At 37.3% G+C, this 17,381-nt stretch overlaps 1 protein-coding gene across 2 annotated transcripts in view; it reads right to left on the bottom strand.

Annotated features, from left to right (window-relative positions):
• SOAT1 (sterol O-acyltransferase 1) overlaps window positions 1–17,381 on the bottom strand; it is a 70,429-nt gene that overhangs the window by 41,983 nt on the left and 11,065 nt on the right. The window contains exons 2-3 of one of the 2 annotated variants that reach the window (XM_061160826.1): window positions 16,744–16,872; window positions 1,654–1,712 (exon numbers count right to left, since the gene is read on the bottom strand). In XM_061160826.1, the coding sequence (XP_061016809.1) occupies window positions 1,654–1,712; window positions 16,744–16,846 (162 nt within the window). In that variant the 5' untranslated portion in view covers window positions 16,847–16,872. The remainder of the gene's footprint in view (window positions 1–1,653; window positions 1,713–16,743; window positions 16,873–17,381) is intronic. The other variant, XM_061160828.1, reaches the window with a different exon arrangement.

The raw sequence follows: 17,381 nt of genomic DNA, 5'->3' as shown, positions 1-17,381 counted from the left end.
TCTTACATATCTGTTTTTATCTTAGATATACTGTTTTACAAAATAAGATAAAAATCTAAATTTAAAGTATTCTATATAAATGCATGTAAGTGAAAAAAGTTAAAGTGTTAGTTGCTCAGTCGTGTCTGACTTGCGACCCTATGGACTATTGCCAGTCAGTCTCTGTCCATGGAATTTTCCAGGCGAGAATACTGGAGTGGGTAGCCATTTCCTTCTTCAGGGGATCTTCCCAATCCAGGGATCAAACCTACAGGCAGATTCTTTACTGTCTGAGCCACCAGGGAAGGCCAAATGCACGTAAGTTGACTTCAAATACAAGGCAGACCCCCCACCCCCACCCTGTACCTTGTAGGGGGCTTCCCTAATTGCTCAGTAGTAAAGAATCTACCTGCCAACGTAGGAAGTGCGAGTTTGATCCCTGGGTTGGGAAGATCCCCTGGAGTAGGGAATGGAAATTCACTCCAGTATTCCTGACTGGGAAACCCTATGGCCAGAGGAGGCGGCAGGCTATAGTTCACGGGATCGCAAAGATACAATTTAGTAACTAAACAACAATGTAAATGTGTATATGTGTGCATGCACATGTGACTAATTAATAAATGAAAACAGGGTTATTTCATCTACATCACTGGACATTTATATATTCAGGTTGGCTAATCAATTTGGAAGTAATTTTCTTACTGGGAGAAAGGGAGCCTGTCTGCCTTGCATTTGAAGCCAACTTACATTCAGGCACACACAGTAGTTGACTTTTTTTAATGAATTATTATTTTTGGCTGCACTGGGTTATTGTTGATATATGCAGGCTTTTTCTAGTCGCCACGAGCGGGGGCTACTCGTCATTGCAGAGCAGAGGCTCCAGGCTCACAGGCTTCAGTAGTTGCAACACATGAGCTCAACAGTTGTGGTGCATGGGCTGAGTTGCTCTGCAGCATGTGGAATCTTCCTGGACCAGGGACTGAACCATGTCCTCTGCACTGGCAGGCGGATTCTTCTCCACTGTACCACCACCCGTCCTTCATTTTTTTAAAGTGTTCTTTGTCCTCCAGATTTCCTGAGGGCTCTGGTGAAATCAAACTTGTAGAACTGTTTCCCTTGCCTGAAAGGTCTTTTGTTTGTTTACTTACTTATTTATTGGTTGTACTGAGCAGCTTGCAGAATCTTAGTTCCCTGATCAGGGATTGAACCCAGGCCACAGCAGCAAAAGCATTGAGTCCTAACCACTGGACCACTAAGGAATTCCCTGAAATCTCTTAATGTTGTTTGCAAATTGATATTTCTATTTGTTCTACATCCCTAACAGGGAATCTCTAGTTTCAGATTCAATGTTTATTGAAGGCCCATTATTTACTATGAACCATGATAGAGACTTTCATACAAGCATCAACTGTGCCATGTTCACTAAAACTGAGTTTTACTGGTAAAAGCCAGGAAATGTGACAGATGGATGATAGCAGAGGGAAAAAATGATAATCTGGTTCTTAGGCAGAATGACAAGATGGTAGATCTTATCTTCCTGTTCATCACAGGATAATGTCAACTGATAAGAAAAGTAAATAGTTCTTTAAACAGTTTAGCATTAAAAACTGCACTGAATAAAACCCTTTACTCTAGAACTCTACATTTTTGTTTCTGGAAGAGAGAATTACTTACCTCTGCCTCTGCTGTCAACTGTATCTTCTTTGATATCAACTGTTTTAAATCAACCCGACCTAAGGAAAGAAAAAATGTAGTTTTTTAGATGGGAGAGCTACCTATCAGCATTATTTAAATCATGAACTTAAAAAACAAGCAAAAAACGACAAGTACAAACTTTAGTAAAACCACAGAACATAATACAACTTTTAAAAAGGAAGCATGGGCAATATAAATAGAAGAAAATTTATACATAAAAATGGTAAGCTGAAAAAAAAACAAAAAACTACTATAGGTACACACCATGCTTACAACTGTATTAATCATAAGATGCTACAAGATCCAATTCTGACAATAACAGGAAATTAGATTGTCTGAATGGATCCTTTAACTATGACTAGTAAAATGTACAAGCAACAATAGAAAAATTAGATAAGTTGGATTTCACTAAAATTTTTTAAAAAATCTTTTCTGCTTCAAGTGATATTATCAAGAAAGTTAAAAGACACAAAATAGGGGAAATACATGCAAATCTGATCAGGAACCTGCATACAGAATACGTAAACAACTCTCACAATTCAATGGAAGAGACAAACAGTCCAATTTAAGTGTCTGAACAGACATGTCTCCAAAAAAGATACACAAACGGTTGATACCATCTGAAAAGGTGCTCAACATCACTGCCATCAAGAAAATGCAAATCAAAACCACAAACAAATATTCCTTTACACCCAGTAGGATGGCTGTAAGTGCTGGTCACTGTACACCTTAAGCTTATACAATGTTATGTGTCAATTATCTCAGTAAAGCTAGAAAGAGCTGTACCAGAACGAAATTTTGAGAAGACAGCTATTTCAGGGACTTGGATGTGACAACTGTTCCATCATACAATTAGAGAAGTGTTAATACATACTTGTAAAAATGAAGTTTGTAAGAGTGGAACTACTTGGTACAAATAAAACAGTTTAAGTGAGGAGGAAAAATTTTGACCAGGATATGGAGAAATTAAAACCCTCCCACACTGCTGTTGAGAATGTAAGTGCTTTTGAAAAACTCTGGAACGTCCTCAAAAAGTAAACACTGAGTTATTATCGTATGAGCCAGAAATTCCACCTCCTAGGTAATACACAAGAGAAATGAAAACAGACTCCCTGTTCCCATTTATAGAAAATTTTTAAAAATCCAAACCCCCCACCCCCCCAAAAAATCTAACAAAATCACCCACTACCCTATGGTGTTTAAGTAACTAATATTTTGGTAAATATCATCTGTTCTTTTACTTTGGTAAATATAAAATAATAATATTAAATATTATAAATATACATATCATAAAAATGGGGTCATTATGCATACTGTTTTCATTTGTTATATTGTTAATATTTGCATGTCATTACATAGTCTTCTACATCAATTTTACTGGTCTACTATTACTCTATTTTTATGGCTGAAATAAAACTTATTTAATCCTCTATTTATTTATATCTTTTCACAATAATCAACTTGGGGAAAAAGGCATGGAGAATGTGAAGGTCCAAAATATATCTAATAAAAGCCCTAAAATGAGAGAAAAAACTTGAAGCAATAATGGCTAAAAACTTTCCAGAAGTGTTAAAAAAATGCCAGAGCTCAAAGGAAGATCAAAGAATCCCAAGCTGGGTAAAGATTTATGATAGTAAAACTGTATAATACAGAGATTTTTTAAATTTATCTTTTACACAGAGGTTTATTTTAAAGCAAACTACAAAGGCTCTTGAAAGCAACAAGAAAGAAAATATCACCTTCAAGAGAACTGCAATTATGCTGAGTATTGACTCATCAATACCAACAACAGAAGAAGCCAGAAGACTGTGCAGTAATACATTTAATTGTTGAAAATGGTGGAATTTATGACTGGGAAGGAGGCTGGAGGTCATACTGTGAAGGGTCTGTATCACAACAGCTCTGAGGAAATTAAGAATTTTAAGCAAAAGAGTAACTGATCTGATACTAGAAAAGTCCACTCTCTGGCAGGAGAGAAAGAAAGAGTCACAAAAATGAAATGCAATAAATCCTGACAAGAAATAATACTGCCATAAGTCAAAACAATGGCGCTGGGAATGAACAGATGATAAATTTTGAAGATATTCTCAAACTGGTAACTGATTAGGTAAGAAATATGAAGGTAAAACAAATATCCACTTGATTTTCCTAGCAGTAGTAAAAAATACTTTTATTTAGCTCTCTACTATCTATGATCAGACATGGATTCCTAAATAAATGAATACAGAAGCTTCTTCCCTTCAACTAACGACCACAGGGAGATGGGGAAGAAGACAACAGAGACTAATTCTCACTACTTGCGCATCACTTCCAAAAGGAATATGTCTATCCATAAATAACATCACCACCATTTCAAATTGGTTTTGATGAGTCAGGGACTGGAAAGCTGGGAAAGTTTTTCCCAGTTAAACTAGAATCTCTGAAGGCCCCACTCCAAGTGACAATAAAGTTATATAAAGTCAGAGAAAAATACATTAACAATTCATTTTCTTTCACCTCAAATTAACCTCATATAACATTCAGAAGAAAATTGCTTTCCTGCTATCCACCAAAACTGAAATGTCATAAAAATCAAAATAATAATGCCATAAAAGCAAATATCCAATGATTTAAAGACCTATATATAGACAACCAACCACCTGAGTAAACTCAAGGCTTCTAAATTTCTAAAATGTTGACTCTGAAGTAGTGATAAACAAGGACTGAGTGTCTTGCAGTGTCTGAAATATCTAAATCATTAATATCGTTGTTAACTGATCATAAACTGTTAATATCTACTAGTAGACCCAAAGATAAATCCTTAAAGAAAGCTATTCTAGTTTTTTTCCCCTAACCTACTGATTTCTAAGAAATCAGGCTTGCAACATTTATCTTCATGAATACTACCCCACACTTGTAGAATCTACAACACTGAACTGAATATTTAAAAACGCACTCCCTAAAGTATCAAAAATCTAATTTGAACCAGTTTTGATGAAGCCCCTCCTAAAATTAGCACCTTTAAAAAGAGAAAAAGACTGTACTATACATAATCTTTATGTTTAAAAAAAGATCATTTATTGTGCCATGATATTATAATACTTTTATTGATATTAAAATGGAAATGAGAGCAATGGAGCCTACACTAAACAGCTCCAGAAAGTTCTGCTTTTCTACCTGGGTTGCTTCTTCACGACTTTTCACTAAATCTGACTCCTGTAAAATCCTATGCTTACATGACTAGGCCAAATTAATTGCCAGTGTTACCCAGAAGGAAAAGACAAATAACCAAGCTTATTAAATTAGCAACTCATTTATTCACTCAATTATATATTCACTCACTATGTAAAAATCCTCTAAGAACCCAATACATACAGTACTAGGCATGTATTTCAACCACCCCCTCCTTTAGGATCTCAGGAGAAATATGCAAACACAGATAATTACAATACACAGAAGGACTGTGGAATTGTCAGGGTGGAGTGAGCTTTTGCAGAGGAAGTCAATATTTGATATTTGAACTGAGTCTCAAATGATAAGGAAAAATCACAGTGAACAGGTACTAGGAAAGATTATCTCAGGCAATGGAAACAGCATGAAGACTTGTAAGGACTTGGGTCTTCTGGGACTTGACCGTGAGTCAAATGCCTCTAGGTGCCAAGCTCTCTCAGCTTTCCATACTATACTCACTGTACTTATGGCTCCCGCACTGGCAGGTGGGTTCTTTATCATTAGCATCACCTAGAAAGCCCTGTTGTACTTAACAGAGGCTTTTGCTAAAGGGCAGCTTTTAATTCCTCACTTTCTAGGTTACCAGTTACTTTCTAGATCAAAGCTGTCCAACAGATATATAAATGTGAACCACATATGTACTTTAAAATTTCCTAGGAGCCACATGAAAAAGTAAAAACAGGTGCAAGTGAGTCTTTGAAACGTGGTACGTATTTTACAACTATAGTATTATATCAGTTCGGACTAACAACGGTTCAAGTGTTCAACTGGACCATACTGAACAGTATAGTCCTCAATCAGGGATCAGCAATTTTTTTCTGTAATGGGTCAGAGAGAACTTTAGGCTGTGGGAGCCGTATAGTCCAGAAGCACTACAGGCATAAATGAATGAAAGTGGTTGTGTATAACAACTTCTGTTCTAGAGGGCTAAATTTACTGTGTCCAGCTAACAGATATGCAGTTACTTTTTATAATCGCATGTGACTATGGTGAACAAGGTTGGTGCTTCCCTCACAAGGGCATGTGTTTCAGTCCCCTTGCCAGAGACTGATTCAAGAATGGGCATGAGTACTCAGTTAGAGATGGCCCACTTACATTTACTGAGAAGAGTCTAGAAGGAACTTTTTTATAAATGTGTCAACAAATTTAAGAAAAACAATGAAAGATGGCATAGATTTTAGGGGCTAAGAACACACAACCAGAAAGCTGTTCAGTCAGTTCAGTTCAGTCGCTCATCCTGAAAAGCCAAGGAAAGCCAAAGAGAACACTTTGGAAAGAACTGAACAGAAGTGATGGTTACCCAGCCCAAAGGGAACTGATGTTATAAAAACACTTCTTACTCTCTGCCCTTGGATCTCCTATCAGTGCTGCCCAACCCAACCATACCAAACCCTACCAGGAACAAGAGAGCACAGGAGCCGCTGGATTGTGCCCTGGGAGGCTGATGCTATGGACTCTAAATAGGGTAGAAAAGAGTAAAGAGGCAAAGGGAAGACAGCATAATTTATAACCTAGTTCTGGCCAATGAGGCATGAGAAGTCTGTTGGACAATTTCTAGAAAAGATTCCATTGCTCTAAAGAGAAACATAAGGAGACAGATTTTCTTCTGATGGAAATTACTCTCTTGCTTTCCCAGTTTTCTTACCCAGCTGAGAGTTACTAATCCTCTGTCATTATTTCCATCCTTTCCTTATCACCACCACCAATTTCCTGGACCTGCCAAGCCATATCCCAATCCCAGATATTGTCTATCTGCTTCTTCTGATTTTGAATTGCCACACCTTGCAGAAATAATATAGAAAATAGGTCCACTATATAAACTGATGCTGTCAAGTCTTAACCAGGCCTGTAATAAAAAATGTAGTATCTGTCTTTGCCTCTTGATGAATTTCTGTAACATTCACCACAAGCATAGATCCAAACATTTTCCACCTTTTTCAAGTCCCAACCTTACCAGGCAGCCTTATCTTCAATTGATCATCTTAGGTACCAACTCCTGAAATGCCTTGTATTTTAACGTTCACTATCTTTAATCCTCTTCTCCACTACTCCTAAGTCAGAGAAAAGGGTAGCCCATCTCTTTTTCAAAACTAACCCTTCAAACTATTGCCTTGATCCTTTTTATGTCTTTTGAGAAACTGTTCAAATCATTCAACACATTGACTCATTTATATCACCCACATTACACTCAGAGCCAATGCAGTCTTTAAAAATTTGCTGAAATTACGATATGGATGTCATCAGTGGTACTCAAAATCAAATCTGTGAATTTTTGTCAAGTAGTACATGTTTACTTAACATTTTAGAAACAAATATGTAACTGAAACAAGCCTATGCCTTCACAGAATTTATTGCTTAGGAGGAGGACTTTTCAGTGAAATTTTCTAACAGTATATACAGTAGAGATAATGGCAAAATTAAAAATAACTGAAATTTTGGAAACAATGCCCTTTGGAAACAAATGGCAGCTCTTTCCAATGAACCTCATCTTTTGTGACCCAACCATGCTATTCTTTTCAATAAATGCCCTAGAAAAGTTATGTATGCTTTCTATCTTCACTTTCTCACTAGTAACTCATCCCCAACCTGTTTTTGTAACTCCTCCTTTTCTGGAGTCACTATGGTCTCCAAATTTCCAAATCCTCATCCTCGTTAAAACTTGCTGCCAGGAGTTCCCTGGAGGCCTAGTGGTTAGGATTCTGGATTTTCACTGACAAGCCCCGGGTTCAACCCCTGCTTGGGGAACAGATATCCTGCAAGTCACATGGTAGGGCCAAAAAAAAAAAAACTTGCTGCAAAATTTCAATATTTATAAAATATTGATCATACCTCATTACATTTATTCTTTATAACAGCCCAGTGAGATAAGAAGATAGTTGGGGCTTCCCTGGTGGCTCAGTGGTAAAGAATCCATCTGCCAATGCAGGAGGCATAGTTTGATCTCTGATCTGGGAAGATCCCACGTGCAGAGGCACACCTGAGCCCATGCGCCATGGCTGCTGAGTCTGTGCTCTGGAGCCCAGAAGCTGCAACAAGAGAAGCCACTGTATAGAGAGGCCCACGCACCGCAGCTGGAGAGTAGCCCCTGCTCACCGCAACTAGAGAAAAGCCCGTGCAGCCACAAAGACCCAGCACAGCCAAAAACAAATAAGTAAATAAAGGACAGTTGGTGTCATTTCTATTTTCAAAACAAAGAAATAAGATTCAAAGACTCTAACCATCTTGCCCACAGTCCCATGGCCAGTAAATAAATGAACTTGAAGTAAAACCCATCTTCTGATCTCTAGCCGTAGAGATCAGGAAAAAAAAAATTGATCAGTCATAAAAAAGAATGAAATTATTCCATTTGCAGCAACATGATTGGACCTAGAGCTTATCATACTAAGTCAGAAAGATAAATAGCCTATGATATCACTGGTATGTAGAATCTAAAACGTGATACAGATGAACTTACTTACAAAACAGAAACAGACTCACAAACTTATAGAGAACAAACTTTCGGTTGCCGGGGGAAATTTCGATCAGGGGAAGGGATAGTTTGGGAGTTTGGAATGGACATGTACACACTGCTATACTCAGAATGGATAACCAACAAGGACCTACTGTATGGCACTTGGAACTTGGCTCAATGTTATGTGGCAGCCTGGATGGGAGGAGTGCTTGGGGAAGAATGGATACATGTATGTATGTATGTATGTATGTATGTATGTGTGTGTGTGTGTATGTACGTGTGTGTGTGTGTGTATATATATATATATGGCTGAATCCCTTCTCTGTTCACCTGAAACTACCACAACAATGTTGATGGGCTATACCTCAATACAAAGTAAAAAGTTTTTAAAAATTAATTAGTTACAATTTTAAAAAATCAGGTGCTACTTATAGTGACTAAATTCTTAAAGATGACTAAGGAGTACAAGGTAGTGACTAATAACCATTTTTCAAGTTTCACTTCTTTTAGCTAGTGTTTTCTTTGTACCCTTGTGGCAAAGTACAGAATTAGCTAATGCGTAGGCACTGACTAGCAGGTTTTTACTTCTTAGAGAAGTTCAAACTCACTTTAAAATCCTGGTTATTTTCTAAAAACTTCTCATTGACTATACCACAGAAGACCTTCATCCCAACTTCACCTTGCTCTCCACAGAGAGATATATAATCTAAAACCATGATGGGAAAGCCATCTCTATGTGCACAGGATGGATGGGTTTAAGAACAGTCCTTGAAAGAATCAATCATTTATCAATCTCAGAAGCAAAGGGGGAGATTTTTTAAAAAATGTATAATTCATCTAAATCCTCTATTGTTCCACTGACCTCAAAAAACCTTTCAAAATTCTCTACTAGTTATATCTATACTACTGCAGAGAAATGGAAGCTGAACTAGAAATGAGGGTGATAGGTATTATACAGAAAAGGAAATTTAATAAATCATGTTCAAACAATTGGGTAGCCATTTCCAAAAACTGTAAAATTAGATCCCAGCTCACTTATTATTAAAAATAAATTCCAAATGGATCAAGTATTTGAATCTTAAAAAAAAAAAATCATCCATTTTCCTTTTTCATAATCTTGGATGATTTCTAAGTATGACAAGATATCTAAAAGCAATACAAGAATTATGTGATTACATAAAAACTAAACATGCACACTATCAGCAAAGTCGAATGATAAACAGTTAAAATACTCATAGTACATGATAGTCAAAGGGAGTAACTTCCTTAATATAGAAAGAACTCTTCACAAAAATAAAAGAAAAATAACAGTCATCTGATAGGGAATAAAAATGGGCAAAAAATAACGGACAGGGCTTTTGAAGAAAAAATATAATAAATATATGGAAAAAGTTTTCTGCCTCATAAGTCATAAGAACAAATTTATGCTATATATGATACTGTTTTTCACCCCTCAAATTATCAAGCTTAAAAAAAGATTAGCAAGATATATTAACAAGAGTACAGGGAAACAATATAGATGGCAGTATAAACTGGTATAACATTTTTAAGAAAGACAGTAATATCTAAATTTTAAAAGAAAAAAATCTTTGATCCTCCAATTTCACTTTAAAGACTGTATCCTACAAGTATAAGTAAGCAAGGGCATGGTTTCAAGAATGTTCTCTACAGCACTTTTTATAATCTAAATTCATGGAAGCAACCCAGATGTCCACCCAAAATGGACAAAGTCAAATTACTAAGCACTTGTGCAACAGGGCTCTTTGGTAGCTCAGACGGTAAAGAACCTGACAGCAAGGCAGGAGACCCCGTTCGATCCCTGGGTCAGGAAGATCCCCTGGAGAAGAGAACAGCAACCCATTCCAGTACTCTTGCCTGGAGAATTCCATGGACAGAGGAGCCTGGCAGGCCACAGTCCATGGGGCTGCAAAATGTCGGACTGAGAAATTTTTACTGTGCAACAGAAATGCTACACAGACACTTTTAAGACAATTTCACTTACATATATGGAATTAAAAAGACTAAGTTTAGAAAAAGCAAATTGCAGAAAAGATCCCAAATATGATCCCACAGTAGGAAAAAACAGAAAAGCAAAACATGATTACTTAAGGGAAGAATTATTACTTTATAACTTTCTATAATATTTGATTTTTTTAAAAAAGAGCATATATTACCTCAAATTTTAAAATTAATAAGCACAGTTCAGCAATTTGTTTCTTAATTAAATCAAACTGTCTTTTACTTCTTCAACAAGGACAACTGAAGAGGTAATAGCCCCAATCTATCATGAGGACAACAGACTGAAATCTTAAAGGTATATTATAGGTAAACTGCAAAGGCAATAAGTGGACGTACCAATCTCATCTGGTCTATAATTTTTAAGCTATAAACAGATTTCTATCCTATAACTGAAATAACCCTGAACTATACTACTCAACCAAAGCTAACTCTGGTTTATTTTTTGTCACCACACCTGTATCAACTGTATGGGCTGCCCATATACGCAATGAGAGAATTGATCCTATTACCATTAAACTTTTACAATATCATATAATGTTATTTTAAAATCAACAGAGATAACTTTTAATAGAAATGTTAGAAGGTTTGACATGGATTAAAAAATTCCCAGCTGATGTATTACATAGCAGGGACTTCCTAAATCTACTTTAAGATCTGCGACAGAAGAGCTGCCAGCACCATCAGCAAGAAGATAAACGAATACCTTCCTGAACTTAATGAAAGAATACTTTAACAGTTGCTCTCCTTGGTTCTGCCTAAGAAAAAAAAAATCTAAGTACGTCTGACGGCTGTAAGTCACCCACATAGGTACTGGGTTTACCAAGAAGTTTGTTCGGTTTTAAGTAAAAATAAGACATATTTTTCATTTTCACCAAGAACTTTACTGAACAACCTATTCACTAACCGAACCAACCCAGCCAGTCAGTCAATGACTGCATATACAGGTAGTCAGACTCCAACCGCCGTCCTCTGATTTCCTTCTGCCTTTCCAATTTTGTCCTCCTGTCCGTAAAAGAAAAATAAAAACACCACAAATCCATCTCTGAACTACCTTCTCACCCCACAATCCTCTCCAAAAGTGAACAAAACCCACACACATAACACTGTACAGTCTTAACTCTATACCTTTGAAACCCATTCCTTTCTACCTGGCTTTCTTAAAAGCCCCTTCCCAGTTTCCTCCTCAAAGATCAAACTGAAATTATACTTCCTCTGTGAGATACTCCCCTCCATTTGAAAGCAATGTTCCGCCTACTCCCACTGCAGGTGGTCTCCTATGCCATTTAGTCACTGTATTTATTTAATTCCTTTTTTTAACATAGGACTGTTAACTATTCTTTTGACCTTAAAAGCTATAAAAAGTACTAATTAATATTCAATAACTTTATTGCTGCTGTTAATTATGCCTCATTGTACAAAGCCTTTTTTCAGTAAAGTGGAATCTGTCATCTCTCAAATGCCACAGAGTTTATTCAAAAGGTTATAACATCCATGACTGAAGAAAGGCTGAAGCAATAAGCCTCTCATATTGCTACTGGGAGTGCAATACTTCCGGAGGGCGATTTAGCAATACTCAGCCCAAAAATCTTATGAGCATGTACTCCCACTGACCTAAAAACAATTTCTAGGGGCTTCTCTGGCATTGTAGTGGTTAAGACTCTGTGCTTTCACTGCAGAGGCAATAGGTTCAATCCCTAGTCAGGGGACTAGGACCCTGCATGCTGCCTGATGGGGCCAGTTCAGCCAAAATAAATAAATAAAAACAATTTCTAGGAATACAGCCAAGGAAAAAATCACAGACACTTGAACTTCTGTTCATCTGCACTTTCTAAAACAAACATGTTTTGGTTTTACCCTAAGGGGCGAAAATGTGTTCTCAATCTACTTAGTTGATCAAAGCTCTACCTAGACCAGTCAGTTTTATGATTAGATGCATAAACTGAATGAAGGTGCCAAATTACACAGTAACAATGATATTCATTTTTTTTCATATATTTTTGCCAAGAGACTCTCAATTTTTACATAAGGCAGGTTGTTCTCTCTGTTCCAACATTTATGAAGGTATCGCAAAGAACCCTAAAATCAAATGAAACTAGAAGTCTACTAACCAAGTTAATATTTGTTAAACACTTAAAATAGTGCCTGGTATATGATAAACTATTAGTAGCTATTATTATGTATGCTCAAGTCACTGAGTCATGTTCAACTCTTCAGGACTCCATGAACTGTAGCCTGCCAGGTTCCTCTGTCCATAGAATATTCCAGGCAAGAATACTGGAGTGGGTTGCCATTTCCTCCTCCAGGGGATCTTCCAGACCCAAGGACTGAACCTGCATTTCCTGCATTGGCAGGCAGATTCTTTACCAATGAGCCACCTTGGAAGCCCCAGTTATCATATTACCTTTACTCATTAATCAGCTATCAAATGAACAATGTAGCAAAATAAAAGGCAGTGAAGAATAGGTACTATCTATAAATTAATAGAAAGATAGAGAATGTTCTCAACCTGATAAAGGGTATCTGCAGGAACCCACAGCTAACGTTAAGTATCGGAAAAACTAAAAGCTTTCTTCCTGAGATCAGAAACAACCCAAGAATGCCCAATGTGCACTCCTGCCAAGTCTATTCAGCATTTTACTAGAAATTCTAGCAAGTGCATTTAGGTAAGAAAATGAAACAAAAGGCATGTAGATTGAAAATTAAGAAATAAAACTAACTCTTATGTCCAGATGTCATGATCTTGTATATAGAAAATAGCATAAAACACACACAAAAAAACTCACAGCTAATAAATGAGTTCAGTAAGGTTGAAGGATACAGTATCAATATACAAAAACAAGCTGTATTTTTACATTAGCAACAAATGATTGGAAAATGAAATTAAGAAAATTCCGCTTACAATAGCAGCAAAAGGAACAAAATATTCAGAAATAACTTAAAAGTGTAAAACTTCCAAACTGAAAACTATAAAACATTGTTGAAAAAGACATTAAAGAAGACCCAAATACAAATATACTTCATTTTACTGTGCTTTGCAGATATCGCAGGGTTTTGGTTTTGTTTTTATAAATTGAAGGTTTGCAGCTACTGTACCCTGAGCAAAGATATCAACACTATTTTTTCCAACAGCATCTGCTCACTTCATGCCTCTATCATATTCTGGCAACTCTCGCAATATTTCAAATTTTCCACTATTGTATTTGTTATGGTGCTCTGTGATCAGTGATCTTTCATGTTACCACTGGAAGAAGAAAACTTAAGAAAAACAGATGATGGTTAGCATTGTTTTTAAATAAGGTTTTTTTAAGATTCCTTTTGTCTTTGATGTGGACCATTTTTAAAGTCTTCATTGAATTTGTTACAATATTGCTTCTGTTTGGCTTTCTGGCCAACAGGCATGTGGGATCCTATCTCCCTGACCAGGGATAAAACATGCACCCACTGCATTGCAAGAAGTCTTCAGCACTATGCCTAGCGCTTTTTAAATTAAAGGCTTTTTAAATTAATGTTATGTACCCTGTCTTTTTTTTAAGACATAAGGCACATTTACTAGTTTACAGTGCAGTGTAGGTCCGGGAAGACTCCACATGCTATGCGGCAACCAAGCCTATGTGCCACAGCTACCAAGCCTGTGGGCTCTAAAGCTGCAACAAGAGAAGTCACCACAATGAGACGCCCATGTACTGTAATTAAAGAGTAGTCCCTGCTCGCTGCAACTAGAGAAAACTCACACACAGCAATGAACACCCAGCGTAGCCAAAAAAATAGACAACAAAAAAAAGTTTTAATGGCCAAAGGGTATGGACAGTTCTCCAAGGAAGATCCACACATGGCCAACAGATATATAAAAAAGTGCTCAATACTACTAAATGAGAAAAATGCATATCAAAACCACAGTGAGCTATCATCCTATACTTATTAGGATGGCTACTACTGAAAAGACAAACCAGGGCTTTACTGGGCACTCAGTGGTAAAAAATCTGCCTGCCAATGCAGGCAACATGAGTTTCATTCCTGGTCAGGAAGATCCCACATGCCACGGAGAAACTATTGAGCAACTACTGGCAACCAGGCGCCACAACTATTGAGTCTGTGCTCTAGAGCCCGGGAGCTGCAACTACTGAAGCCTGTGCACCCCAGAGCCTGTGTTCCACAACAACGGAAGCCACCGCAAAAAGAAGCCCAGACACAGCAACTAGAGAGTAGCCCCTGCTGGCCACAACTAGGGAAAAGCCCTTGCAGCGACGAAGACCCAGCACAGACAAACCAACCAAAAACAAAACAAGTAAGCACAGGTGGATGTGATGAAACTGGAACCCTTGTGTGCCACTGGAGAACTGTAAAATGTGCAGCTGCCAGGGGAAACAGCATGCCAGTTCCTCTAATATTAAAATAGAGCTACCACAGAATCCAGCAATCCTACGTCTGGGTATCACAGCCTCCATCTGAGCCAGTCTCTTCGTGTTTGTGTATATATCCTATTGATTCTGCTTCTCTGGAGAACTCTGACTAATAGCACATCCCAACTGAGAACTGCTACTCTTAAGAGCTGTCTCTCAGACTTTAACCTACACAGGAATCACCTGGGGATCTTAGTAAAACAAAATTTTTATTCAATTAAGTGTGCGATGGGGATTTCTAACAGGCTCCCAGGTGATGCAAATACCCCTGGTCCCAGCTGGCAGGCCACAGTGACAGGCGTGGCATGGTGTTCTTTAATCCCTCACTATTCACAAGCCACATTTTACCCATCTGCTTGCTCCCCAAAGTGAATCAATGTGAAAGTAAATGGAGAAAAACTATTTTCAAATCGGCATTACTTACATTAAAACAGGGAGGAGCTCAGACTTCTTGCTTCAGGCTAAATAATTCAATTTTCATTATCTGCACTAAAATCTGAACCAATTAAAACTTAATCGAACTAAGACAATAAAGTGTGCTGAAAACATGTAGAAGTTATACATGTTTAAACACGTTATTTTAAAAAAAAAAGGGGGGGGGGGAACACAGAGAGAAAATCATCTGATAGCAGAAAGTTTCAATAAAAACAAAGTGAGTTAGCACCCAGTCCCTAAATCATGAAAGGGGAAGGTTTCTATCCAATGTTGGCTTACCATTTTGCACAATTTTCACATTTTATAATTACACTAAAACTAGCTCATGTACCAATATAAGTATTTCATAAATAGCTAATTTAAATAAATAACTAATTAAGAGTCCAACAACCAATAAACTTCATTATGCAAACTTAAGCAACAACACTTATATTCCTGATCCAGTGACTGTATTTACAATTAAATTGGAACAGGAAAAGCAAAAGCTTTTCTTTATGAAAGAAGTCTCAGGATGCTAAAGATAACCCATCTCAAAAAGTTCCACACTTATTCATTAACCAAACAAGCTTCAAATTTCAAATCCTCATTGAAATCAAACCTATACAAACGTCACAGCAAAAATAAATAGCCTGATGCAATAGATGACATCAAGTGAAGCTGTGTTTACCAGTCTATCAGTCTTAAGCATAAACCTTGACCTTAACAAACAAGTACTGTGTCAGTCTTCTTTTTCATGCTAAGCAAACCTGGACATGAGAACTAACAAAATTCCCTCATCTGTCTCTCCCCCAAGATTTTTACCTAGGTTATGTACCCCGCTAACTATGCTCATTATGCTAATTACAACTATTAAAAGAGTAATTAGTAGCACTTATTTCTAATAATCTAATTATGTTAAACGGGGAGAGGGGTTCTCATTTACTTAACTTGGAGCTCCACAAGGGCAAACACATCTGTACCGATCACTGCTGTAGCTGCAACACTTAGCAGAACACCAGTAAATACTGATAGGAATTAGGGAGCTGAAGAAATGAATAAAATGAATGAATGCTGTCTAAAACATAATAGATACCCAAAAACTGTTCAATGAATCACTTTAAAAGGGCTTATTTTCTAGTTTCTTTGTTACCAAATAAATAAAACTAAATCATACACTGCAAACTCCACTTTTATCAGTAAAGCTCACCTCTATTATGAGAGGGGCAGCAATTCACACACCAGTGTCGCAAGCAGTATTGAAAGCAGCACTGACTGGCAACTAAGCCGAGATGTTCCTTTCTATTTCCTTAATTTCTTTCTCTCCTCTGCACTTAACAGTGCCCACCAGCACATCCATTTTTAAGAGCTTAAGAGGGACTTTCCTGGTGGTCCAGTGGTTAAGATTCCAAGCTTCTACTGCAGGAGATGCAGGTTTGATCCCTAGTTGGGGAACTAAGATCCCACATGCCTCACAGCACAGCCAGTTAAGAGCTAAGGAGATGGTAATCCTTGTTCGGGAACACTGAATTTGCTCCCTATTTCATGAATTCACTTCAGAAAAAGTAAAAGCCTCACCATTACTAGGTGTCTCTTGTGACTCCTCTGTACAGTCTCTCTGGCCTTCTTCCTCTTCCTCAGCATGGTTACTGGACTTCAACAGCCGTTTTCTTAGAGACATCTTCTCTTCACCCACTACCGTGCTATCTAGGAAAGAAGATATAAAAAGCTTTAAATTAAGGGTATGGCATAGGTAAATTTCATAATATCACCAAATTTAATGGGAGGTGACAAATAATATATTTTCTTCCTTTTGTTATACTTTTAATCACGTTTAAACATTTTCTGAGTACAAGATACTGTAACAAATATGAAGAAATCAGTCTTGATAAAATCATTGGCTGGTTTCAAAACAGAGCCCCCATTCTTAAAAAAAATAATTGAACAAACAAGGCATAAGTACATAAAAAATTAAGAATTAAGTAAAGGGTAAGTTAAAAGATGCCACAGGATAGAACACAATAAACAGTCAAGTCAGTGGTAAGAATGATACATACCTGAAGTGCAGAGACAGAAGAGATCATTAAGAGGTGCAAAGGTTTCATAGGAAAGAAGGTATGTGACCTGAGTCTTGAAGGAGGAGAATGGAGCACTCCACGGGTGAGAAAGGGTGAAAGCAAGGTCCTTGTAAGCCCTGCTCAGGGGCCCAGGACTGA

This window comes from Dama dama, chromosome 14 (assembly GCF_033118175.1).
Source record: "Dama dama isolate Ldn47 chromosome 14, ASM3311817v1, whole genome shotgun sequence".
Lineage (NCBI taxonomy): Eukaryota > Metazoa > Chordata > Mammalia > Artiodactyla > Cervidae > Dama > Dama dama.
Note: the sequence above shows the minus strand (reverse complement) of the source record. Positions and strands in the feature narration are given on the sequence as shown.